This window comes from Embiotoca jacksoni, unplaced genomic scaffold, assembly GCF_022577435.1.
Source record: "Embiotoca jacksoni isolate LCO1_2020_lvr unplaced genomic scaffold, fEmbJac1.0.p SCAF_27, whole genome shotgun sequence".
In the NCBI taxonomy this organism is placed as follows: Eukaryota; Metazoa; Chordata; class Actinopteri; family Embiotocidae; genus Embiotoca; species Embiotoca jacksoni.
In genome coordinates, this window is record NW_027185378.1 from 284,367 (window position 1) to 311,388 (window position 27,022).

Sequence of the window (27,022 nt, forward strand, 5' to 3'; positions counted from 1 at the left end):
CAACGTAAAAAAGATTAAACTTGATTCAATTATGTTTTACAGATTATCTGTTGTGTGTATGATCATACAGAGCTCTGTCTCTGTCTCTCTGTCGTTGACAGTATTCATAAACTGTGACCTGCTGCAGGACAGTCCCTCACTGATGTCCCATGTGGAGGAGGACACTGTCTAATTCCAACCACATCACTTCAATAATGTTTAATGATGAACTGAGGCCAGCTGAGAACATGCATACACTGCAACCTATCAGAGGTTAGAAACCATGGCAACGGCTGATCAGTAATGTCCAGTTTGATTAATAAGACTGAGCATCCACATCTTAAACTTTGTATCATAATGTGAATATTTCTTAAATTTAATAAGAGTGTTTCTGTCTGAAAACCGGAAGTAAAAAATCTGACAAGTCATTTTAAGGGGAAAACGGTAATGATGGTGCATTCCGATACGTCTGACCCCTGTGGTACAAACTCAGCTCATGTTCAATATGAGGTCAGCAGCTATTTCTAGAGAGGAAGGAACACTCCAGGTGATCAGGAGCTTCCAGTCACCTCACATGATCTTCATCAGGAGGCTCACAGATGATCTTTGATTTGAAAACAGCAGCTCGGTTCATTGAGCAGCTCCTCTATTGATGAAGATCATGAGACATGACTGACAGCTCCAGACTTTGTGTTTAACTTAACTGCTGCCCTTGTAAAACTCATGAACATATTTATTATTCAACATCTTGTTTACCTTTAATTCACCACTGAAACACAGCTTCCATTCATCTCTCCGGTAGATAACGGCTCAGTGATGCCCAACAGAACCTTTAGTGTGTATAGTAGATTTATTCCTCCAGGCTGAGGGATTACAGTGGTAGTCTTCAGGGAACTTTCTGTTTCAATGAGCTTTTTCTCAGATGACATGAAGAACCAAAACATCTAAAACATGTTGAACATAGAGACAAAGGAAGGGATGCTCAACGTGGACGTTTCTCTCCTTCAGTGAACCAGATATTCTGTTGTTGTGGGACCAGAATCAGCACCATTTTAGCCAGGTACATTTACTCATATCGATTAGTCAAAATTAAACAATTTAGGCACTTATCAAGAAATTGGCGAGCGTTATAATCAAACTGCTAAGGAAATACATTTTTATAAGTTCTTCTTAGTTTTAACATAAAAAGGAGCAGATTCATTCATCACAGACAGGTTGTAGGTGAACATAAAAAACAGTCCAAATGTGAGCGGGACATGTCCTTACTCAGCACCGAGGACAGACAGAGGCTTTGTTTGCATATAAACTACGTCTTGTTTGTGCAGCTGCTCAGCTCTGATTTACCTGCAGGTTTAAACACACTCATCTATAATAGACAAACATTTAAAAGTGCTTTACATGAAGGTACCTTCACTACATTCACCTCTACGGGATCTACAACACCTTCAGGTAACGAGGAGCTGCAGCTAGCACAGCTGCCTTCAACTGAACTCACATTTTAACACGAGACTGGGAGGAGTGTGATGGAGGAGTGTGATGGAGGAGTATTGGAGGAGTGTGATGAGGGAGGTGATGGAGGAGTGTGATGACCGGAGGGGGGGGGGGGGTGATGAGCAGGGTGATGGAGGACTGTGATGAGGGGGGTGATGAGGGGGTGGGGCCACAGGACAAAGTTCTTAGAAAAAACTGCTTAAACACAAGATCCAAAGTTTGCTTCATTTTAAAAGAAACTTCAAGCAACATTTTAGAACTTTGAAAAACTTTTGTCGGAGTCATTTTGGATTCTTTTGTTGAACCAAATGTTCGCGAACACCTTCATCATCAATCAGAGCGATCTTGTAGCAGCGGCCACGTTTAAAAAGAGACAGCGGTGCACTTCCTGCTACCTGTGACACCTGAATACATCTGATCTGGACCCGAGTCCAGGCTCGGATTGTTGTACCGTGTTTGAGCACGGTACACAACACGCACACTCAAAGCACTCCAGAGTACTGGGTCGCAGATGTTGACGCTACAGTTAGCAGTCAGTTAGCTTAGCTTAGCACAGAGAACCAGCTAGCCCAGCTCAGTTTTTTTTAATCTGGACTGAACAAACAGGGTATCAGGTTAGTTTAGTTTAGACGTGCTGGTAGGAGAAGTTTTGTTACTTTTGATCAGAGCCAGGCTAGCAGTTATTAGAGATCTGTCTACAGGTTAAAAATAACCCGATATTTTCCTTTGTGTGATCCGTAGAAAATCTGATTAGAAAAACATGACAAGTTGTGGTTTTTGGAGGAAATATGTGCTGAAGTGTTTCCTGTCGTCCCGCCATAAAACCACAGCTCCTCATTTCTACAATTCTGTTTGTAGAACTCATGAGTTTTTAGACAAACAATAATTCATTAATCCGATGAAGTTCAGAGGTGTGAGGCAGATTTTCAGACAGTCATATGCTAAGTTAAACTAACGAGCTGCTAGCTGTAGCTTCATATTTCCTGATGTGAGAGTGTCATCAATCTCCTCATCCATTCTCTCAACCAGAGGATGAATGAGTGCGTTTACCAACATATCAGTGTACTTCTTTATGTTTGTGACATCGTCTTTCTGTTGAATTTTGGAGCAGAACTCTTTGAACCCGGGGCCGATTTCTGAGGAACAGAAAGTAAAGACGAGCAGAGTGAAAGTCACAACTAAGAGAAGTGTGTAATCTAACAGCTTCATTCACACAGTTTTCAGTCTATTGCACATCAGACTTCTGTTCCTCTCAAGACGGCGGACGGACATCAGTCTGTGGAGCCACCGGTCAAAGATACATATATGTACCGACAACATATGACCATCACTTCTTCCTCTTCATCACCCGCAGCTGCTCTTCGTTTTAATATTCAGGATTAATTGTGCCGGGCAGCTAAAACCAACCAAGAAAGGACGACAGCAGAGTGGAACATGGGGTCATTCACTCTCTTTTTTAAAGGCTAAAGGTCATTTCTAATTATTACTTCATAAGATTGTTTTACTCAAAAGATTATAAAACCTCAGCAGGATTTTGTTTTAAAAAGCCGAGTAAAGAAAAGTTCCCTGGCAGCTTTGCCTTGAGAAATTTGTTCATAAATAGAAAATTAAAAAAAAAAAAAACTGGCAAAAGATTAAATAATTTGGACAAACGCAGGAGATTAAATTAAGACAGAAAACAAAAAGAGGTGTGCGGGGACGGACAGAGGACTCGATTAACAGCTGTCTGCATGAGGGAGGACAGGAGCGTCTGTCCTCCACATCTCAGTCTCTCAGGGGCTGCTAGTAAGGACCTTTGGTGTGCCCAAAGATCCCAATGGGGAAGTGCTTGACGTGAGAGGACCACTGAGCCGCCAGCTGGAAGAACTTCACATCGTTCCACTCGACGCCATCGATCAGCACTGAGGAGGAGACAGGAAGGACATGTCAATCAATCGGCACCGAGGAGGAGACGGGAAGGACATGTCAATCAATCAGCACCGAGGGGGAGGAGACGGAAAGGACAGGTCAATTCACTGGAGGGGAGGATACAGGAAGGACATGTCAATCAATCAGCACTCAGGAGGAGGAGACAGGAAGGACATGGACATCAATCAGCACTCAGGAGGAGTAGACGGGAAGGACATGTCAATCAATCGGCACTGAGGGGGAGGAGACGGGAAGGACAGGTCAATCAATCGGCACTGAGGAGGAGGAGACAGGAAGGACATGTCAATCAATCGGCACTGGGGGGAGGATACAGGAAGGACATGTGAATCAATCAGCACTGAGGAGGAGGAGATGGGAAGGACGTCAGTCAATCAACACTGAGGGGAAGGTGACAGGAAGGACATGTCAATCAATCGGCACTGAGGAGAAGGAGACGGGAAGGACATGTCAATCAATCGGCACCGAGGAGGAGTAGACAGGAAGGACATGTCAATCAATCGGCACCGAGGAGGAGACGGGAAGGACATGTCAATAAATCGGCACTGAGGGGGAGGAGACGGGAAGGACAGGACAATCAATCGGCACTGAGGAGAAGGAGACGGGCAGGACATGTCAATTAATCGGCACTGGGGGGGGTATACAGGAAGGACATGTGAATCAATCAGCACTGAGGGGAAGGAGACAGCAAGGACATGTCAATCAATCAGCACTGAGGGGGAGGAGACAGGAAGGACATGTCAATCAATCAACACTAAGGGGAAAGAGACAGGAAAGACATGGACATCAATCACCACTGAGGAGGAGGAGACAGGAAGGACATGTCAATCAATCAACACTGGGCTAGGAGACAGGAAGGACATGGACAACAATGGTTTCCGGCTGTAATCAGAGCACCCGGAGGTGAACAGGTGTGTGCAGGTGTGAGCTGGACTTCACCTCTCAGCATAGTCTGCTGGTGCTTGGCAGTGCAGATGAGGCGGCTGATGCCCTCGATCACCTGACTCTTTGACTCCACCTCCTTGTCTTTGATCTTTTTCGGGAGGAACATGACTGCAGGAGAGAGTGACAGAAGGATTTAGACCTCTTCTTCTGGATCTGATGACATCATTATTATTATTATCATTATTATTATGTGGACTATTTGACTGACTCCTCCGCTGCCTCCAACCTGACCGCCAGCGTAGGTGTGCAGCCTACCTTTCTTGTTCTTCTCCTTGGTCACCACTGTCATGGACATGATGGGCTGAGTGCTCGGCTCCGCGCCCCCCAGTGGCAGCCGGCTGACCTGCAGCGAGCGGAAATTGCACTTGAGAGTGTTTTTAGCGGAGGAGTCCCGCTTCTCCATGTCTTTCTTCCTCTCGGTGGGGGCCACCCAGTAGTCCACCTGCAGCCCCATCAGCTCTGCCTGACCCACGGAGCTGCAGGAAATGCACACTTTTATTTTGAAAGTACGAAACATTACATCGGACCTTCATTCTGAGATCGGGGAGAAATGAGAGAGTTTAAACCAGGAGCCGCTTTATGTCATTTGTCACCTGTAAGCGCAAAAGCTGGTGTTGACAGAGGGGGAGGAGGGTGGAGTGGGCGACGCCTCCTTGAGAGCAGGTGACACATGTGGGGGGGTGGAGGAGAGCAGTGAGGAGCCCAGAGGAGCTGCGTCGTCGGAGTCTCCTGAGGAGGAGACGGTTCATTCGTCAGTTATCTCCGAGTGTCTGAACGTCTGATCTCAACATATAATAAATAAACAATAAACACAATAAATGAAGACTCTGACCAACAGGCTCCTCCGTGTTCCTCATACATATAATGAAACTTATTTTAAGAATGTTACAGAACATTATTAATCATTGTGAGGTTGACCTTTCTGCCACCGATGACTATTTATTTATTTATACCATAAAGGTTCATTGATACAGCTGTTTGTTAATTAACCAATCACATTATTTTTCACCCAGTAATGATACAGTAGGTACGGAAAGTATTCAGACCCCTTTAAATTTTTCACTCTTTGTTTCATTGCAGCCATTTGCTAAAATCTAAAAAGTTCATTTTATTTCTCATTAATGTACACTCAGCACCCCATCTTGACAGAAAAAAACAGAAATGTAGAAATTTGTGCACATTTATTAAAAAAGAAAAACTGAAATATCACATGGTCATAAGTATTCTGACCCTTTGCTGTGACACTCATATTTAACTCACATGCTGTCCATTTCTTCTGATCCTCCTTGAGATGGTTCTACTCCTTTGTTGGAGTCCAGCTGTGTTTAATTAAACTGATTGGACTTGATTAGGAAAGGCACACACCTGTCTATATAAGACCTTACAGCTCACAGTGCATGTCAGAGCAAATGAGAATCATGAGGTCGAAGGAACTGTCCAAGGAGCTCAGAGACAGAATTGTGGCAAGGCACAGATCTGGCCAAGGTTACAAAATAATTTCTGCAGTGCTCAAGGTTCCTAAGAGCACAGTGGCCTCCATAATCCTTAAATGGAAGAAGTTTGGGACGACCAGAACTCTTCCTAGACCTGGCCGTCCAGCCAAACTGAGCAATCGTGGGAGAAGAGCCTTGGTGAGAGAGGTAAAGAAGAACCTAAAGATCACTGTGGCTGAGCTCCAGAGATGCAGTGGGGAGATGGGAGAAAGTTCCACAAAGTCAACTATCACTGCAGCCCTCCACCAGTCGGGGCTTTATGGCAGAGTGGCCCGACGGAAGCCTCTCCTCAGTGCAAGACATATGAAAGCCCGCATAGAGTTTGCCAAAAAACACATGAAGGACTCCCAGACTATGAGAAATAAGATTCTCTGGTCTGATCAGACCAAGATTGAACTTTTTGGCATTAATTCTAAGCGGTATGTGTGGAGAAAACCAGGCACTGCTCATCACCTGCCCAATACAATCCCAACAGTGAAACATGGTGGTGGCAGCATCATGCTATGGGGGTGTTTTTCAGCTGCAGGGACAGGACGACTGGTTGCAATTGAAGGAAAGATGAATGCGGCCAAGTACAGAGATATCCTGGAAGAAAACCTCTTCCAGAGTGCTCTGGACCTCAGACTGGGCCGAAGGTTCACCTTCCAACAAGACAATGACCCTAAGCACACAGCTAAAATAACAAAGGAGTGGCTTCGGAACAACTCTGTGACCATTCTTGACTGGCTCAGCCAGACACCTGACCTAAACCCAATTGAGCATCTCTGGAGAGACCTGAAAATGGCTGTCCACCAACGTTCACCATCCAACCTGACGGAACTGGAGAGGATCTGCAAGGAAGAATGGCAGAGGATCCCCAAATCCAGGTGTGAAAAGCTTGTTGCATCATTCCCAAGAAGACTCATGGCTGTACTAGCTCAAAAGGGTGCTTCTACTCAATACTGAGCAAAGGGTACTTATGACCATGTGATATTTCAGTTTTTCTTTTTTAATAAATTTGCACAAATTTCTACATTTCTGTTTTTTTCTGTCAAGATGGGGTGCTGAGTGTACATCAATGAGAAATAAAATGAACTTTTTAGATTTTAGCAAATGGCTGCAATGAAACAAAGAGTGAAAAATTTAAAGGGGTCTGAATACTTTCCGTACCCATTGTATATGCTGCTCATCATATTCATAAACCACACATGTAAGGTGGTCGGATGTCTGAACAGAAACTGCTGCTGTCAAATGTTAAAATCTCCACAAGTCCAAACTCACCTGATGTTGCAGACGTTTGTTCCACGAGGCCGACTTTCACCATCTGAAGAATCAAAACAAAACAAAAATGCAACAACAAAAAATTCAATATCATATCGCATCCTTTATCATACAGTGGTGTGAAAAAGTGTTTGCCCCCTTCCTGATTTCCAATTTTTTTGCATGTCTGCCACACTTAAATGTTTCAGATCATCAAACAAATTTAAATATTAGTCAAAGATAACACAAGTAAACACAAAATGCAGTTTTTAAATGTTTTTTATTGTTAAGGAAGAAAAAAAAATCCACATGGCCCTGTGTGAAAAAGTGTTTGCCCCCTTCTGTTAAAACATAACTTAACTGTGGTTTATCACACCTGAGTTCAATTTCTCTAGCCACACCCAGGCCTGATTACTGCCACACCTGTTCTCAATCAAGAAATCACTTAAATAGGACCTGCCTGACAAAGTGAAGTTGACCAAAAGATCCTCAAAAGATAGACATCATGCCGAGATCCAAAGAAATTCAGGAACAAATGAGAAAGAAAGTAATTGAGATCTATCAATCTGGAAAAGGTTATGAAGCCATTTCTAAAGCTTTGGGACTCCAGCGAACCACAGTGAGAGCCATTATCCACAAATGGAGAAAACATGGAACAGTGGTGAACCTTCCCAGGAGTGGCCGGCCGACCAAAATTACCCCAAGAGCGCAGCGACGACTCATCTGAGAGGTCACAAAAGACCCCACAACAACATCCAAAGAACTGCAGGCCTCACTTGCCTCAGTTAAGGTCAGTGTTCATGACTCCACCATAAGAAAGAGACTGGGCAAAAATGGCCTGCATGGCAGAGTTCCAAGACGAAAACCACCGCTGAGCAAAAAGAACATTAAGGCTCGTCTCATTTTTGCCAGAAAACATCTTGATGATCCCCAAGACTTTTGGGAAAATACTCTGTGGACTGACAAGACAAAAGTTGAACTTTTTGGAAGGTGTGTGTCCCATTACATCTGGCGTAAAAGTAACACCGCATTTCAGAACAAGAACATCATACCAACAGTAAAATATGGTGGTGGTAGTGTGATGGTCTGGGGCTGTTTTGCTGCTTCAGGACCTGGAAGACTTGCTGTGATAAATGGAACCATGAATTCTACTGTCTACCAACAAATCCTGAAGGAGAATGTCCGGCCATCTGTTCGTGACCTCAAGCTGAAGCCAACTTGGGTTCTGCAGCAGGACAATGATCCAAAACACACCAGCAAGTCCACCTCTGAATGGCTGAAGAAAAACAAAATGAAGACTTTGGAGTGGCCTAGTCAAAGTCCTGATCTGAATCCTATTGAGATGCTGTGGCATGACCTTAAAAAGGCGGTTCGTGCTAGAAAACCCTCCAATGTGGCTGAATTACAACAACTCTGCAAAGATGAGTGGGCCAAAATTCCTCCACAGCGCTGTAAAAGACTCATTGCAAGTTATTGCAAATGCTTGATTGCAGTTGTTGCTGCTAAGGGTGGCCCAACCAGTTATTAGGTTTATGGGGCAAACACTTTTTCACACAGGGCCATGTGGGTTTGGATTTTTTTTCCTTCCTTAATAATAAAAACCTTCATTTAAAAACTGCATTTTGTGTTTACTTGTGTTATCTTTGACTAATATTTAAATTTGTTTGATGATCTGAAACATTTAAGTGTGACAAACATGCAAAAAAATAAGAAATCAGGAAGGGGCCAAACACTTTTTCACACCACTGTATATCATATCATACATCACATATATCACATATTATCATGTATCATATCATATGGGCTCTGATGGGACTTACTCCAATGAAAGGGATGAACTTCTGACAAGAGTCCTCGTCGGGGCTGTGGAGAGTCCAGAGGAGAGTTCAGGTACCAGGGAGGCAGGAAGACAGACAGGTGATGATGGAGGATAGAGAGACATGAGAGTGAACAGGTTAGCAGGTGAACCGGCTACATGGTACTAAAGGGATTGAGATAGTTTATAAACCTGTCAATTCCTACAGTCAGAAACACTGACATCTACAGAACCATGCAGAGCCCAGCTGCACATGCTGCTGGACTTCAACTACAACAGAAGCGCTTCCTGTCTGCAGGCCTTTGATTGGAGCAGAGAGAAAAAAACATGCCAGCCAATCACTCCAGAGGATCCACCTGATCAGAGTCAGGAGGCAGCGAGTCCTTCAGGGGAACAACTAGACTACAGTCGGAAAGGAGGAGGAGGAGGAGGAAGAGCACCAACCTAAACCCAGAACCTCTGTGGTTCTGTGGACCGCCTGAGAGCGGCAGAACAGAACAGAACTTCTAACTACATGAACTATTTTCCCGACAAGAGCCAGAAAAATAGGTATGATGGATCTGTACTGAGTCTACGTGTTGGATGAGAGGAGGTTGTTGCTCTTGCCTTGCGGAAACCTGCCATCGTCCCCCCAGGGAGGACACAGAGAGACTATAGGAGGAGGGACACAGAAAGAAGACAGTCTGCACTTTGTCTGTCCAACACAACACGAGGGACGTCATCAGAGCAGCCAGAGCGGGGACCACCATGTCCGTCGTGTGTCTGTCACATCACGTCTGTCTTGTGTCTTTCGTATGTCGGATTCAATGGGTTCCACATGCAAGTAAACAAACAGCTGAATCATGAACCCCCGTTTCATGATTCTGTCAGTGGATGTGTTTATATGTCAACGAACAGTATTTCACATTAACTTCTCATCGAATCTACGGATCATTTCCTCTTCAGGAAAATAGAGAAAGTTTAACAATAAACTTCCAGAGTCGTTCCACATATTTTCTACATTGTGAGGACACACTTAAGACAGAATGCGGTTTTAATGGACGTTCCCCATTTTACCCATCATTAAGACCAGATCACGGGATGTTTGCAGGAAATGATTATGAAATAATTTAAAAATAAATATATGAAAACATTCGTGCCAGCTACCATAAAAGCTTTAATAAGTGGTTGTAACACCTGGGAGGTGGGTTTGACCCCGGTGACATCAGACTGAAACATGGTGGTTCGAGTTTATAATTAAATGAAAGTGGATAATTTCACATCATGACAGGACGATAACAGACAGACATGAAGGCCAGAGGCACAAGGAGGAAACAGCAGGGGAGGAGGACGGGAAGCTAACGCCACTCTGCCACTTTAACAGCACATTTTCACCTTTGACCCTTTTCGGCAGCGTGGAGCGGCTCAGAGTGAGTCTGCCCGGTGGATGAGAAGAATCATCAGAACTGAAATATCAGTGTGCAAAATACAAAAACCGCAGCTGGTCAGATTAACAGAGGAAACATCCCAACTGCTTTCATTAACAGTCTGCAAACACCAAACCTTTAGACCGTACTCATTAAATCATAGGTTTAATGTGTACTAAAAAAGGGGAGAGTAAAATTGTGTAGTTCACGTTCAGGTTAATCATGTTTGTCCCCCCGTGTCTAGTCTAAATGCTAAACTAAGCTAAGCCAAACTAAGTTACTTTAACCGTTGAACTCAGGGATTCAAAACTGCACCGCGTCATGTTGCGTTCAAAAGCAACAACAACAACACGGTGACCGACCTTTAACCTACGAAAAGAGATAACGACCTGCTCTCTGATTCACTTTACCAACTGCTGTTAAGAGTTGGTGAGGACGCTGTATTGAGTCTCTGGCTGATAAAACCGTGAACTTTGGAGAAGATCTGCTGTTGAAGTGGCAGCAGCAGCGACTCGGAAGGAGAAACACACACACACACACACACACACACACACACACACACACACACACACAGAGGAGCAGGAATCAGCAACTACAGGACGGAAAAGAAAACTCAGTCGACCACAATACCTGACTGCAAAATCAAAATGAAAGCTCTTTTTCCTTCAAAGAAAGAAAACATAAAACAAAGAATAAAACATGTTAATCACACACACGGTGATGGACACGTGAAGACACATAAACAGCACAAGATTAGTCAAACTGTGACCTCGGTTTGTTTAAAAGGGGGTTGAATGCAAACAGAATATATCAGTTGTTTTAGGTGCAATTGCACCATTGTTTAGGTGTATATATTTCTTTCTTAGCTATATATCATGTCCCTCCTCCTATAGCTATATATATATATATATATATGTCTGTCTGTTTTTTTGCACACAGAGAAGTTACAATCGGAGTCAAATTCCTTGTATGTGTAAACATACCTGGTCAATAAAGCTGATTCTGATTGTTTTAGCTTTAAACTACTCTTTTTTTTGGTTGTGAATAATCGTTCATCCACTTCCTTTATTTCTTTAACTTAGCTGAGCGCTAAGCCTGGGAACGAGGAGACACCTATCCACAACGCCACTTTAATCATTTACAACATTAATTTGAATTTATAAAAGGGGTGTATTTGCCAAAGTAAATCTTGGCTCAAACCACTAACTGACTGGAGTCTCCACTGGTTACCAGCTGTTTACCGGTTAGTTCGGCTAGTTGTCTCCCTCCGCTTCTACTCTCTATGCTAAGTTTTTTAAGTATGCAGACACACACAGACACACTGTCGAAAGGAATAAACGGGTATCAAACGATTACATGCGATTTATCTAAAGCTATAAAAAATAAGTTGCCAAATGTAAATTTAATGCTGACGAATCAGGTTCTTTAAAATCCAATTTTTTACTTTATGGGGGAAGATGTTGGATCTGTGCAGGTTTTTAGATCGACGGCAAGTTTATTTCATTCTTTAAAATAAATTAAAGCAGCTTGTTTAAACGCAGAGCTTTGTGTGGTTTTATTTATTAAAATTATTTATTTATTTAAAATCATTCAGACACATTTATGAGACTTCAAATGTTCACCGCATTCACAGATGGTACATCTTTGTATTATTCCTTTTAAATGTGATAGTGTAGTTTAAAGTATTTAAGCTCCTCATCCCTCACACTGCATTTTTAATTTCGAAACATGAAATGAAATGTTGAAATTGACTCATGACTACTTTGATTCATCTTCAAGAGAACATTTCAATCCCCTTTTGAACAACTGCTGCATTAGAAACAGCTGTTAGAGGAACATCTGGACTACAGTACGTAAGAAACTCTTCCGTCTGATCATCTGCCGACAACCGTCAGGACTCTGAGCGGGGGGAACGTACCTCTTCTGCTTGTAGGTGAGCATGGCCTCGGCAATGGGGAGCTGGTGAGCTCCATTCGCTCCCACCATGTACTGGGTCACCCTCGACACGACGTCTGGGTTCTCCTGGGCTGCAGGGGGGATGGGAGGACGAGGGGGGGAGAGCTCAGTACCTGAACACACAGTAGCAGTAACATGAACAGCACCAGTAGTGTTCCCAGCTCTCTTCCAACAGCCCGTTAAACTGAGAATGTGTGTGTGTGTGTGTGTGTGTGCGTGCGTGCGTGCGTGCGTGCGGGTGGGGAGGGGGGGTGAAGGAGCCCACCGACAACAGGAGCCTCCGGCTTCAGGAACAGGTCCCTCCAGGCAGCATCCTGGAACAAGCTGTTGTACCGATAGTCGATGGTCCCCAGGTATTTGGAGACGGGATGTGCACCTGAGAACCCGGATCACACGACTTAAAATATGCTTTCATTCTGACATTAACATCGTTTCCATGGTAACTCCGAGTGTACATTACATCTAACACAACAACGAGAGAGGACGCAGCAGGTTTAAATGTGTGGCAGGACGTCACCGACCCAGAGGGATGATCAAGAACCTCATGTAGCCAAGCCAGTCAGGGGTCTTGTGGGAGAGGTGGTCCACGAACAGCCTCAGAACTGCGCTGAGGTAATGCTGTGCTCCAGCCACCGCAATCTTGATGGGAACTGGCGTCTGGGAGTTACAGTTACAGCTGGCAACAAACAGAACAGTCGGTGACCTGAAAGTCTGCGGACGTGAAAGACAGGTGGAACAGGAGCCTCTTACAATCTCTGTATGCGGGATACGATGGTGTTGAATGCAGCTTGGATGTCGGCCGTGGTGCAGGTACAGACCACCGGCAGGTGGTGGTTCTGCAGCATGTCTGAAAGATACTGAGAGACAACGAGGAACAGATATAGATATAGATATAGATGGATATAGTTATAGTTTTATATATATATATATATATATATATATATATAAAATGTATATATCGTTGTTTTCTGAACCTTCAAGTTTCTGCATCCCTTTTTAAAAATGATAAATACTACGTGCTCATGTAGAAATGTTTGCAGATTCATTTAATTTTACAGTAAATTAAGTCAACTCTCTTATACAGGAAGTGATGTCACACTATCATCAGATGTTTGTCCGCAGCTCCTCGCTGTATAGAACAATAATCCAGAGTTATTGCTGTGATCCTCTAACATCATGTGGACCAGATACATGGAATTGATGGATTAACCAGTTGCCTGTAAATACCAGGATGTTCCTGTTGAATGAGACGGTGAATGGCTCCTTACCTGGCCCTGCCAGTCAGACGTGTTGATGAGGATGATGCTGTCAGGCAACTGGTTGTCAGACACCAGGATGTGGTTCAGTTGGTCGTACACTGTCTTTCTGGGGATCTGAGCGAGGAAATCGTAAAACCCAGGTTAAAATGAGGACTATATAGTCAATACAATACAATTTTCATTTAATCTGTACATCTCCTGTCTGCGTCCCGACGCCTCCGTTCATTCTCTTTGTCTCTGACTCCGAGCGTCGTTTCTGATTGGTTCTCTCGTTTAAATTTGCTCCGCCTCTCGTCCGCCAATAAAAATATATTTCATAAACCTTCACAACACTGATCATAACAAACTCAAATCTGTTGCAGCTCTGATCACCTTCATCTTCCTGCTTTTGTTCCACGTTTAAATGTTCTAACAAAATTCGTACAACTGTTCAGTGTGATAAAACATATTTTATCATGGAGCTGAGATTAATCCTCCGATCTACTGAAATCTCTTCTGCAAATGTGAACAGGAAATAAAAGGAGCAGTAAGTTGTTTCTGGTTCAGCCTGCAGCTCAGTCCTCCGACCTGTAGGTGGCAGCGAGTGTCCAGGGACCGCTCGTTGTCCAAGCTGTTAGCCCTCTCGTTCTGGGGCCTGCTGGGCTGCCGCTCTTTCAGCGAAGTGCTCCTGCCCCGCCTCCCCGCCAGCTTGGGCTCCTGCCTGGAAACAGACGGAGATACGGGGGGCTGAATGCTCGGACAGGAAACTGTTCACGATGTTCTGCCGCTTCACTGACGTTAAAACAACAGGAAACGGCTCATGCAATTCTCTCTCTGACGTTGAATACTGTACTAAGTTTTATCATAAAGAATCTTTTCTGTCTGTCTGTGCTTTACAGAAATGGGTGACCTGTGTTCACCTGTTGGATGAGATGATCAGGGACTCTGTCTTAGTCATTTTGCCACTAGGGGGCAGTCTCTCCAGGAACGTGTCCATGTTGTCCATCTCCAGCTCGGTGGTCGGGGTCACGACCTCTGGCTGCTCCTGAAGGAAACAACAAGAGAGACAGGAAGTAGGTCTCGGAGCTGACAGGTATCCTAAAGGTACTGATGAAGAGTTCAGGTGTTCTGGTTCTGACTGTGTCCAGGTCAGTATACAGTCATATACAGACTATAATGTTCCTGATTAAACCTGAGTTCTGGTTCTGACTGTGTCCGAGTCAGTATACAGTCATATACAGACTATAATGGTCCTGATTAAACTTGAGTTCGGGTTCTGACTGTACTCACAAAGGAGGCGTTATCGGACCCTCCGTCCTCTGAAAACTTGGCCCCGCCGCTCCGGGTTTTATCCAGGTCAATCTGAGGAGAGGAGGAGAGGAGGAGGGAGATTACAAACATCTCCTGGTTCTGTTGGACTGTCAGACAGTAAAAAAGTCCAGATGATGATAATGATGATGGTTTCTCTGCTCGGTAGATTCACTCTTCATCTGTGATTTTATGAACCGTGTTGGTTTCTTGTAGAAGAATCAGCGAGCTGATATTTAAAGTGGTGATGATAATGATGATGATGGGAAGGGGGGGGAGGGGTCTCACCGGACTCGGAGGCTCCCGGTGGCTCCGGCTGCTGTGGATGCTGCCGATCTCCGTCTGAGAGCTGGAGAGGGAGAGGCCTTCGAAGTACGGCCTGAAACAGAAGGACCAGTCTGATTCACGGAGTCTCAACCGGGGAGATGGGAGCACGTCACCAGGAAGTACACGGATATTTTCAAAATAAAATGATTTCCTTCCTGCACCACCGGACTGCGATGAGGCCCAACTCACTTCAGTTTGGGTTTGGGTGTGCTGAGGACGCTGTCATCGTCGTCCAGCTCCGGGCCGCTGTCGCTCGGGTTCTCGAACTCAACGCTGTCCAGGTCCAGGTCCTCCTCCTCCACCTCCGGAGGCGGTTCTGCCGGGTCCTGCTCCGAGTCCAGCACCTTCACAGGGACACGTTCATGTCTGAGCAGTTTGGCAGGCTGTGAACCGGACCGGAGAAAAACACAAAAACACTCACCTCGTCTGACACTCGGAACCTCTTCAGGAGCGCCACGACCCGCTGCTTAAAGTTCTGCTGCTGCAACACAACACACAGCCAGAGTCAGAACCGACCTACAGCTGATCCACACACAGTCACCGAACACACCATCCTGTCTCTTACTCTGGTGATGGACGGCGTCCTCACGATGGACCGCCTCTGCTTCTTCAGCTTCCTCACGTCGTACTCATCATCCTCGATGTCCTGATGAAGAGCACAGTCAGAGTAATACCTCTGAAGGTTTTATAATATCAATAACTAACAGCTGAGGGTCATTTTAACTGCAGGTCAAAGAGCTGTTAGGTACAAAATAAAGAGGTGGCGGAGGGACCGATGTCTGATAGATCTGACTATCTCCATGGGACAAGTTCAGTAGAGCTCAATAAACCTGGATCCGAATATAAATCAGTGATAATAATCTGTTTTAAATCAAATCAATAAATAAGACCAGAGCACCCGTCGGTTCATTGATGCAGACGGTGATAAGTTCTTTTGATTATTCCATGTTTCTACTTTGTCATATTTCTACGTTAAAACAGCTTCATTAAAGATGAATGCGTCAGTGTGTTTATGTTTGTTGTCATATCTGCATGAATGGACGTATTAAAAGAATAAATACTTTAATAGATAGATAGATAGATAGATAGATAGATAGATAGATAGATAGATAGATAGATAGATAGATAGATAGATAGATAGATAGATAGATAGATAGGTTAGATTTAGAATTTATTAATCCTATAGTGGGGAAATTTATTCGTCACAGCAGCATAGAAAAACAAAAAGGTGCACATGATATGAAAAAAATAAAAAATAAGTATAAGATATAAGAAATAAGATAAATAAAAAATAATTGTTATAGAAAAAAAGATAAGAGCAATGAATAAATACACACACACACACACACACACACAGAGACTATATACACAAAAACAAATTAAATAAAAATCAATAAATACAGCTTGGACTGAATGGAAAAAGTGTCAGGTGCTATGAAATGAAATGCACAGTGCAACGTTATATCTAATGTTGCGTACTGCACCTTTAACAGAGTGTGTGTGTGTCAGCTGGACGTCCAGGTGGACTCACCTGTCCCTGCACGGCATCGTCGCTGGCCTCCTGCTCTGAGGAGAAGCTCTCGTACTCTTCCTCAGAGTAGTTATCTGAGGACAAAGAGAGGCAGGTCAAGAGCGGAACCCACCTGGTGCGGGTGCCACGGTTCTGATCCGGTTGAACCACAACGTACCGGAGCATTTGATCTTCTGGCCTCCCTGCAGCGCCGCCTCCTCGTGGTCGATGGGCTGACTGGACAGAGAGAAGATCCAGATCTCGGCCACTTTACCCAGCAGCTCCTTCTGGTTACTGCAGAGAGGAAGAACCTGGCCGCCCTCCGTCGGGTGCTGCATCACCTGGACGGACACGCAGGAGGACATTTCTGAACTACAAACAGTCAGAGCTCCTTCCTCAGTGGGATTCATCATCATCATCATCATCATCATCATCAAAATGAAACAGTTGGACATTCAGAAAAACACATGAACAGACTGCTGTGTTTTATTTTGTAGTTTAAAAGATGAAGTTCATCAGATGTGAGAGGAAGAAAAGAGAAAGAGGAGGAAGAGGAGGACAGGAGGAAGAGAAGGAAGAAGAGAAGAGAAGAGAAGAGAAGAGAAGAGAAGAGAAGAGAAGAGAAGAGAAGAGAAGAGAAGAGAAGAGAAGAGAAGAGAAGAGAAGAGAAGAGGAAAAGGAGGAGAGGAGTAGGAGGATGAAGAAGAAACAGGCTATTAAACAGGTAAACTATAACAGCAGGGGGCGCTGCATAGAAGGGTTTAGAACTTTCAAATAGAGTTTTACGGTTGAATAAACGTATTTAAAGTCCGTTATAGCTGCAGCTCCTCTCTGCTGCTGTCTGTCTGAACACTTCGGATGCACCTGGTTATCTTCTACATCACACAGCCTGGAATCCATTACCCATCATCCTCTCTGCTGCTGTAATGTGAGCTCATACTGACCTCTGCCATGTCGATGGATCCCACCGCCAGAGTCTTGTAGCCTAAGATGGTGCGGTTCTTGTAGCGTTTCCTCCTCTGCAGCATAATCTGCAGCTTGTTCCCTTCTCTCTTCAGGAAGTGGGGGTACTGAGAGAAACAGGAAGCAGGAGAACATGAAGAATCGGGCCTTGCAGGACGATCAGCTTTATACTGACAACACAGTGCTTTAAAAATTACATAAATAAAATGAAAATAAAAACCTCCTTCACGAGGAAGGATTGAAGTCTTCATCACGGCATGGCCGGTTTTCTGGATCACATTTGATTCACAGTTTATAATGAAACTACAGCAGCATCCATCTGTGACAGGACCTGATGTAAAGTTTAAACAGTTGCCATGGCAACCTGTGCACTAAAACTCCTCCCACACATGCTCTGAGCTCAGGTGTTATTTCAAATAATGAACTCTGAACACAGAGGCCTGTTCTTAAATACTTTTTATATTCGGTTTGTTTACCTGCAGTGAGAAGGTGAGCGCCAGGTCTGTCTCAACGCAGCCACTAGGGTGCAGCACGATCTCATGGGACCTCAGAATCCGTTTGGAGCCCTGCAGGACATGAAAGAAGAAATAAGTCTCTGCAGTGAAGCTGCAGCTGCATGTTTAAAGAAAACTAAATGCTTTAAAGTACATTTTTCTGTTTTAAAAAGAGAAGAAACAGTTATTATTCAATAATAACTGTGTTGTTGTGTGTGTTTGTTTGTTGTTTTGTGTGTGTGTGTGTGTGTGTGTGTGTGTGTGTGTGTGTGTGTGTGTGTGCGTGTCTGTGTTGTTGTGTGCGTGTCTGTGTGTGTGTGTTGTTGTGTGCGTGTCTGTGTGTGTGTGTGTGTGTGTGTGTGTGTGTGTGTGATGTCTACCTGGATCTTGACAGCGATCACCACGGAGATGAGCTCCTTGTCGAGCTCCCTGATGACGACCAGCTTGTTGAGGGTCAGACTGCAGAGTCTGAGCAGAGAGAGGAGAAGTGATGCGTTCAGGAGCACCGCTGTGTTTCTAAAACAGGTGAGTCACTCCCAACAAGCAGCCCAAGAGTTTATGAGAGCAGATAAACAGTTTCTGAGGAAACAGAGCAGCTGTGATCCTCCTCAGGGTTCAACAGGTAGAAGGTGGGATCGTTTAAAGGGAAAGTAAGACGTGGACCAACATCTACACAAGTCTTTGGGTTGTGTCGCACAGAAATTTGCTGAAGTTAGCATGCTAACTGGCTAGCGCCTGTCTCGCAAAACAACTTTGTACCACAAGAGGTTGCAGTGATTCACTGTCACCCCCTACTACGAAGAAGGGACTTCATTCTTACAACTTACACCTGTAAATGTGCCATCAGTCCATCTTCTATCAATCAAACATGACATTTTCCTGCTGCTAAAAGGAAGGAAGGAAGGAAGGTTTCAGAAGTCCTTCATTAACTTCATTTGAGCCGCAGCATCACGGCAGGAAAGATAAATCCTCTTTACTGGGCTGGACCAGCGGAGCAGAACAGAGAGAGAGAGAGACAGTGTGCGTGCGTGCGTTCGTGTTTTTCAGACTCCTCCTCAGTAGTGAAAAATTAAATCTTTTCTCCTCCTTCAGCTCAGAGGCCTTTCTTCATCGGCTCCCTCCATACTGCAGAACTAAATGGGGCGATGACATCACCCCTAAACTATTCTGGGGAAAAACAACAACAACAGTCTGAAGTGTCTGTTGGTTTATTGTGTTCCTGCTGGAGGATGTGGGTCAGAGAGGAGAAGAGACATGCAGTGAGGCCACATTAATACATTAATACGACCTGCTATATTATGATTATATATATTATGACGATATATATTATGATTTTTATATATATATATTATGACATATATATTATGATGATATATATTATGACTATATATGTTATGATGATGTATATATTATAAAAATATATATTATGATGATATATATTATGATGGTATATATTATAAAGATATATGTTATGATAATATACAGTTATGTTTCAAACAGGCAACCTCGTAGTAATCAGACTCTGAGCAGGAAATAGATCAGAAGAAGAAATTGAAAGTCAGTTTGATCTGAGATCAGCAGAGAACTGAATTAATTTCAGTATCTCACCATCCCACGGTTCTGTGACTTTCAATCTCTGCAAAAAACTTCCATTTCTGAATGTTCAGAGGTGAAACTAGATTCTGGCCGACCTCCACATTCAACAGAGAATCATTCAGTCCGGACTGTCCCCACCTTCAGCTCTCTGACTGGACCACAAGCCTTTCAATCAAACAGCCCCGCCCCCAAACATATCTGTGTTAGAGTCCTAATATGTAATGAATGCTGGAGTTATTTACAGAAGAACCAGAACACTGAACAGACTGTTTGTTGTTTTGTTGTTTTTATGAGAGTACACAGATCAGACTGTGTTTGTGTTGGTTTCCTGATCAGACTGTTTGTGTTGGTCTCTAATCTGAATGACAGCGTGTTCTGGACTCAGCAGCATCACCCCCCGACCTCGTCCATCCGTCCTGCGGCTGGTTCTGTCTCCCTCTGCAGAGCGCCGTGTGTCAGTGTGACCTAAATTCTCACATCTCAGGGGGTTCTGGAAAATCCACATCCTCAGTAATCCTGCTCTCGCTCTCCGTCAGCTGCTTCGTGACTCACTGAGAAGCAACGCACAAATTTTCCTCAAAGGGCTTTTTAAGAGAGACAGGAAAGTTCTATTTTACCCTTAATCCTTCACCTGTTGGCTCATTGAACATGTTCACGTGGAGGAAGACCAGGTCACATGACAAGTCTGAACACCCTGAATGTCTCGCATCACGTTTTTCAGATGGGTTATTTTTCCCTCCGTGACTTCAGATGTGAAGTTCACGTGTTCCTCAACACATACAGGAAACACGCATTGCTCATCACAGCTGGATGAAACACAGAACGTCTCTGATGACATCTTGTCATTCTCCTGAAATATCTGCAAACATCAGCATGAGGACATAAACAGCCTCCACGTTGGTGTCTTCTCTTCTACTGCTGGAGGCAGACTGCTGTTACTATAGTAACCAGAAATGAGGACAGACACCCAGACTGAATGTAAAAGTGTTTGTAGTCTCCATCTCTGACATGTGAAGCCTTACAGTGTAGTACCACTGAGGACCATCAGGGGCTGTCTCCATAGACTCCCATTGAAAAAGCATCAAGTTGTCTGCTGAAATACAAAGTCAGTACATGTTTTCTAAAATCTCTGTAACAGCTCACCTGCTCTCTGGTGAATCAGTTGATCTCTGAATGAACCAGGTGATCACCATTAATGAACAAGCTGATCCCCGTTAATAAACCAGCTGATCATCGTTAATGAATCAGCTGATCTCATAACAAACATGTAAATGTGTGACGAACTTCACAAACACGGCTCTCGGTTCTCTGCTGCCTCCATCCTTCCTGGGTCTCCTGTATCAGGTAACATCTCACACCTGTCACACAAACAGCGGCCGGCTGGTGGGGATGTTGTCACCATGGTAACTGGGACTCCACCCACTACAATCAATGGAAACACTGAGAGGAGATCATTCTGCATGAAGACATTAAAGTGGTGAAGACGCAGCGGTTGCTGGGGACACACTGTCCCCCCCCCCCCGAAACCAGAGACACACACACACACACACACACACACACACACACAGAGAAGCTGCAGCAGGTGACTAAGGTCCAAGCAGAGCTCTGCTGCAGTAAGTACACCACACACGCACACACCATAATCAATCTGCCATGGTTCTCTCTTTTTATTCAGTCGTGTGCCGGAGGCTCCAACACCCAGCTCATGAAATATTCAGCTGCGGGATTCACCCCCTGTGTGTGTGTGTGTGTGTGTGTGTGTGTGTGTGTGTGTGTGTGTGTGTGTGTGTGTGTGTGTGTGTGTGTGTGTGTGTGTTTATTCACAACACTCAGGACACACTGACACTAAAAATATATTTTAAATTCAACCTGCCTGACAGGAGAAAAGCTTCGACTGGAGTGAGTCTGAATGAACGTGTGCTGAAGTTTATACACACACACATACATATATACAAATAAACACACTGTCTTGTCTCCATATTAAATATGACGGTAGCTTAGCATTTAGCGTATTTTAGCAGAACTCCCCTGAGAAAAACCTGGTTTTTAGTTTCTTCAGTATTAAAGTGATCCATAAACCGTGTTCTGTTCGTCAGAGGCAGGAACACAAATAGCTACGACTAATAACTAATTCTGCAAACTTAAAACAGCGTTTTCAAAATGTAAATATTAACAGGGTTAAACCACAGCTGAATAAAGTGACTCTATGGCAACATCAAGCAGCACTTCCTCTGCAAACCCCCACATTACATGTATTAACATACATGTAAACACATACATTTTAAAAACATAAATGCACAGGCCTGTAATGAAGTGATGACATAGTTTAGTCGCAGGGTTTGAACCTTTGAACACAGATGTGAGCTGCTTCCTGTGTTTATTATACAATAAGGTTCATATTTAATCAGCGTGGACTTGTTAGGTTCACTAACCGGCATGTTAGGTTAACTAACCGGCGTATCAGGTTAACTAACCATCGTGTTATGTTAACTAATTGGTGTGTTCGGTTAACTAACCGGTGATATGTTAACTAACCAGCGTGTAAGGTTAACTAACCGGTGTGTTATGTTAACTAAACAGTGTGTTATGTTAACTAACCGGAGTGTTAGGTTAACTAACCAGCATGTTAGGTTAACTACCCACAGTGTTAGGTTACCTAACCAGTGTGTTAGGTTAACCAACCAGTGTGTTAGGTTAACTACCACAGTGTTAAGTGAACTAACTGAAGTGTTAGATTAACTAACCAGTGTGTGTGTTAGGCTGGTTAGTTGGTGACCTGATCACTAAGTTATAGGACCACGCGTCTCACTTCTTGTCTCACTGTCATGTCAAGACTAAAAAACAACAAAACAGAGGGTGTCAAGGTCAACAACACACACACACCAAGGTCAACAACACACACACACACACACACACACACACACACACACACACACACACACACACACACACACTTTGAAGCTGCTGATCTTCCTCTCTAAACCGTCTCTCATGAATAATAAACAGACGACTGGAGGCAGTTTAAATCTGAATCTTCTTCATATTTGTTTTCAATCTGTGTCAGCGGATCATTAAACCTCTGAAAACACCTGCTTTTACGATGAAAGGAACAGGAAACACTGAGGCTCTTATCATAACTACACGCTTTTATTATGAAAGGAAGAGGAAACACTGAGGCTCTCCTCACAACTAAATGCTTTTATTACGAAAGGAATGGGAAACCCTGAAGTTCCAGAAGACAGTTTATTTGTGCGTCTGTCCACAGACTGTTGTCCTCGTTGTCTTCCACTGAGACTCTGTCTGTCTGTCTCTGAGGAGGATGTCGTCATGGTAACATGTGATCTGTAGATGTGGTTTCATCTGATTTTACAGTTCAGACTTTCAAACATCATCCAGATAAAACTTGAAGCTGATGTGGACCATCAGTCTGAACGAGGCCTTAGAGACTGAAGGATGGGAAGGAGACGTCCTCTGAGGGCCCCCCTCCGTCCCTAATGTCCGTCCGACAGCTCAATAATTGACTGCTTATCTTTTAATAATAGAGGAGCCACCATGACACGCTGTGTGTCTGAGACAGAAACCTCCGATTAGACTCCGCCTCCATCTTTGTCTCAGACTGTGACATCTGCTCGGAGTTCTGCTGCGGCGCACCGTCTTCATCAGACACTCAAAGGTGTCCTCCGAGAGGGACAGAGCAGAGCGTGTCCTCATCAGAGCAAGAGCTGACACCATCAGGACAGAGTGAAGGGACATTAAAACCACCTGTCTCACGGAGACGCTGTCTCCACTGAGCAGCTCTCTAAATTAGGTCACCTCCACCAGAGGAAACCTGCTGCTGTCTCCGTCTCTGTCTGTCCTCAGTGAGCAGCTTTGTCTAAATGAGGTCACCTCCACCAGAAAACCTGCTGCTGTCTTTACAGAGTTCATCGACTATCAGGGAGGAGATTTGAGGATTTAACAAATGAAGCTGACATTCTCGTGACTGAGGGACCGTTTCCACGGTTACATCAGGAGGCTAAAAGCACTGAGCTCCTATTATCTATCTGAACCATCATGTTCAGTTCAGGTCCAGTTCAAACCTCTCTGTGTGTTTAATGTGGATTCAGGACAAATTAATCCAAACCACTCAGTGATGAAACTGACGGAGGGAAACCTGTCAGAGGTCAAATGTCAAATGCTCCAGAAGTCCAAATAATTCAGTGTTAAAGGAGAGAAATAAAGACGATCCTCGTTTTAATATCTGAAACCAAACGAGACGACAAACGTCGGTTTGTAACTCGAGTTCAGATTTAAACCATTTTTTAATTCTGGAGCCAAAAAGAACCACATGAGGATGGTGGTGATGATGATGATGATGATGATGATGATGGTGGTGGTGGTGGTGGTGGTGGTGATGATGATTATGATGATGAGGATGATAGTGATGATGATGATGATGATGATGATGGTGATCATGGTGGTGGTGGTGGTGGTGATGGTGATAATGTGATCATGATGGTGGTGGTGATGATGATGGTGATAAGATGATGGTGATGGTGATGAGGATGATGATAGTGATGATGAGATGATGATGATAATGCTGAGAATGATAGTGATGATGATGGTGATAATGATGATGGTGATGATGTTGAGACATCACCAGTAGGCTGCAGCTTCTCGGTCTTCTTCAAACGTTGGTACAGAACTGGGTCTGAGTGCAGGGCAACAAAGGGACGGAACAATGAGACGCTTTAACGGCCCCTTGTCGTCCCACTCTAAATTCCTGCATTGTGACCGTCCAGCAGCCGAGGACAAAGGACCGAGTGTCTGGCTGCCTCTCAAAGAGACGTCTCAGCACTCTCGCCTCCAACAGGTCCAAATATGACGGCCAACCGGCTCCAGCTGCCTCTCGACAACCCGTTCAATCCCACCTCTGTCTCCGAGGTCCATCCGTCCCCACAGCACTCATCCTCTCTGTGGGCGGACGGACAGAAATGTAGCCGGCGCCCACTTCACACATACCAGGATGAGACTCAGAGTCTGTCAGCAGGATGGAGGTCCGAGGAGGCTCAGAAGACACGTCTGTCCTCAGGGACACGTCTGTCCTCAGGGACACGTGTTCACTAATGACAACACGGTAAACAGACTCGTTGAGTGACAAGGAGACACCCCTGACATCACAGCACTGAGGAAACGAAGAGGAGGTGGAGTGCTCTTCATCCTCCTCAGGAAGTCGTCCTCCCACCATGTCTCACCTGTGATGATTGATTAGGTGATTATGATCCGCTCAGCTGCTCGTGTCCTCAGGCGACTCTGGGAAATGTGAGATCACTGCCCAGGCAGCACTTCTATAATCCTCACAGAGCTGGGAGGAGGGACGGAGGGACAGACAGAGGAACAGCAGGATGGACAGGGGACTGACGGAGGTACTAGAGGATGAAATGATAACATTCAGGTGAAATTAAAACACTGGTGTATCGATGTGTTGAGGCAGAACTGCAAAGATGTGAGGGGGACAGATTCAGGAACGGATCAGAACACACCTTCGTTCTGTGTTCAGACCCGGTCCGACATTGAAGTAAACTATGGAGCTGCTGAGGGGCCCGTGGGACACCAGCGGGTCCGAGGAGAGTTGTTTTTAATAACAGGTACATGATATTCTGTCATTCATCTTCCATATGTACGACTGTTCTGTGATTTAGCAGATCCAGACCCCCCCCAGCAGGTGTTCCATCTCAGGTCTTTGGCTTCACCTCACAAACACAACGTTAAAAAAAAATGAACTGTCTTTAACTCAAACAGGATCTTTTCCTGAAACCAAACTTTCTCCAAATTCATCACGTTTAATATTGTTACCACGGCAACGAGGGTCGGTACACCTGTTGCCTCCAACAGTCATAAACCAGCCCCTCCAGGAAGTCACAATAATGAAAACACATTCAAACCATCTCCACAATATTTACAGCAACTGCAACAAAATTCCTGCAATTTTTCTGCAAAAACTGTCATGAACAGCAGCTCTGCTGAAAGTATTACAGTATTCCTGCCAGTTTGTCTCTGGAGGTCAACATAGGAGGAAATGTTTGACTGACAGGACGAGTTCCTCCAGTCCAACCTGATGGACGGAGGTCAATAGAGAGCTCCAGCTCCAGTTTACACTTCCTCAGGTGGAGGAGCTGCTGACTGACAGACTGACGGGGTCAGCGGGGATTGAACCTGCAACTCTTTAGTTACATGAACCGTTTTATGTGAAAAAGTCTGCAGCTCTTCCTGGAATGAATTAGTGTGATTACAGCTAAAAGGTTTTAAATAAAGAGGATAAAGAGGTCTGAAAAATAAAAACACTCCTGAATTAATGATAGCTTTGATCTCTGACCACACTCACTTCATCAAGTTTAAACATCTAACTGCTGCCTGAGAAGAGGAGAAAGAGGAGGAAAAGGAGGCACATCTTCATCTTCAACACTTGCAGACATCACAGCTTGATTTACATCTTTAATCACGTTAAGTGTTTCTGCTGAGTCATGAAGTAGAAACAGGAAATTAACTGCTGACGTCATCACAAATTCAAAACTAATGTTAAGAAGATAAAACGGTGATTCAGCGTTGATCTGAGTGGTGAATAAAATACTGAGGTTTGTATGGTGACCTCGGAGTCTCCGGGAGACAACACACACACCATGAAACACACACACACACACACACCTTCACGACACAACACACACGCCTTCACAGAGCACAACACACGCCGTGAAAAATACACAGTCACACCGTGCACCGGAGGTGTGAGGCCCAGGTGCACCGGAGATGTGAGGCCTTGGTGCACCGGAGGTGTGAGGGCCCGGTGCAGCGGGGCCTGCAGGACATCCTCCCGGGCCGGTGAGCAGCTAGCTGCTGCAGCCGGTTAGCAGCCTGAATGACAGTCTGGCGCAGTGCACGCGCTAGCTTTAAAGTTTAAAGGACGACGGGACGCGGCGCGTGCAAGTCTTACCTGGGGATGCAGTTGGGGGACGAGCCGTCGATCTCCCAGGTGGCGAACAGGTTCATGGGCACTGGTCTGTTCAGAGCCCCACTGCCGGGGAAGCTGAGCCGGCCGCTGCGCTCCGCCATGGTCCGAGCTGCGGGTGGGACCGTCCGACACCGAGCTGCGGGGCTGGAGCACCTCCTGTCTGCGCGAGGGTCTCCGTGAACAGGAACCGTCACGCGCTCACGTTAGCGTAATGTGGAGCGCGAGCTCATTTCTCCGTCCGTGAGGAGCCGGCGGGTCGGTGTGGTCCTCTGAACCGGGAGGGACTGCTGCAGAGCGGCGGGACGGAGAGCACCGACCGCTGGGCTTGTTGTGCCTGCCACGCTGCT

At 44.8% G+C, this 27,022-nt stretch overlaps 1 protein-coding gene across 10 annotated transcripts; it reads right to left on the bottom strand.

Annotated features, from left to right (window-relative positions):
• Positions 1-741: 741 nt before the first annotated feature.
• pacs2 (phosphofurin acidic cluster sorting protein 2) lies at positions 742-27,022 on the bottom strand. Of its 10 annotated transcripts, none has more exons than XM_069160500.1 (26): positions 26,658-27,022; positions 18,472-18,559; positions 18,074-18,163; positions 17,579-17,704; positions 16,813-16,975; positions 16,656-16,729; positions 15,690-15,770; positions 15,546-15,602; positions 15,314-15,468; positions 15,086-15,176; positions 14,780-14,851; positions 14,410-14,534; positions 14,078-14,210; positions 13,520-13,624; positions 13,002-13,108; positions 12,773-12,927; positions 12,517-12,627; positions 12,214-12,364; positions 10,926-10,958; positions 9,496-9,540; positions 8,894-8,936; positions 7,095-7,137; positions 4,935-5,070; positions 4,597-4,817; positions 4,336-4,449; positions 742-3,371 (listed from the first exon to the last, which is right to left on the bottom strand). In XM_069160500.1, exons 1-26 carry the CDS (start codon positions 26,774-26,776, stop codon positions 3,253-3,255), a joined length of 2,757 nt encoding a protein of 918 aa, XP_069016601.1. In that variant the 5' UTR covers positions 26,777-27,022; the 3' UTR covers positions 742-3,252. The 10 variants fall into 10 exon arrangements, with proteins under 10 accessions (XP_069016601.1, XP_069016603.1, XP_069016600.1 ...); XM_069160502.1 differs by having other exon boundaries at positions 12,214-12,322; positions 15,546-15,605; XM_069160499.1 differs by having other exon boundaries at positions 15,546-15,605.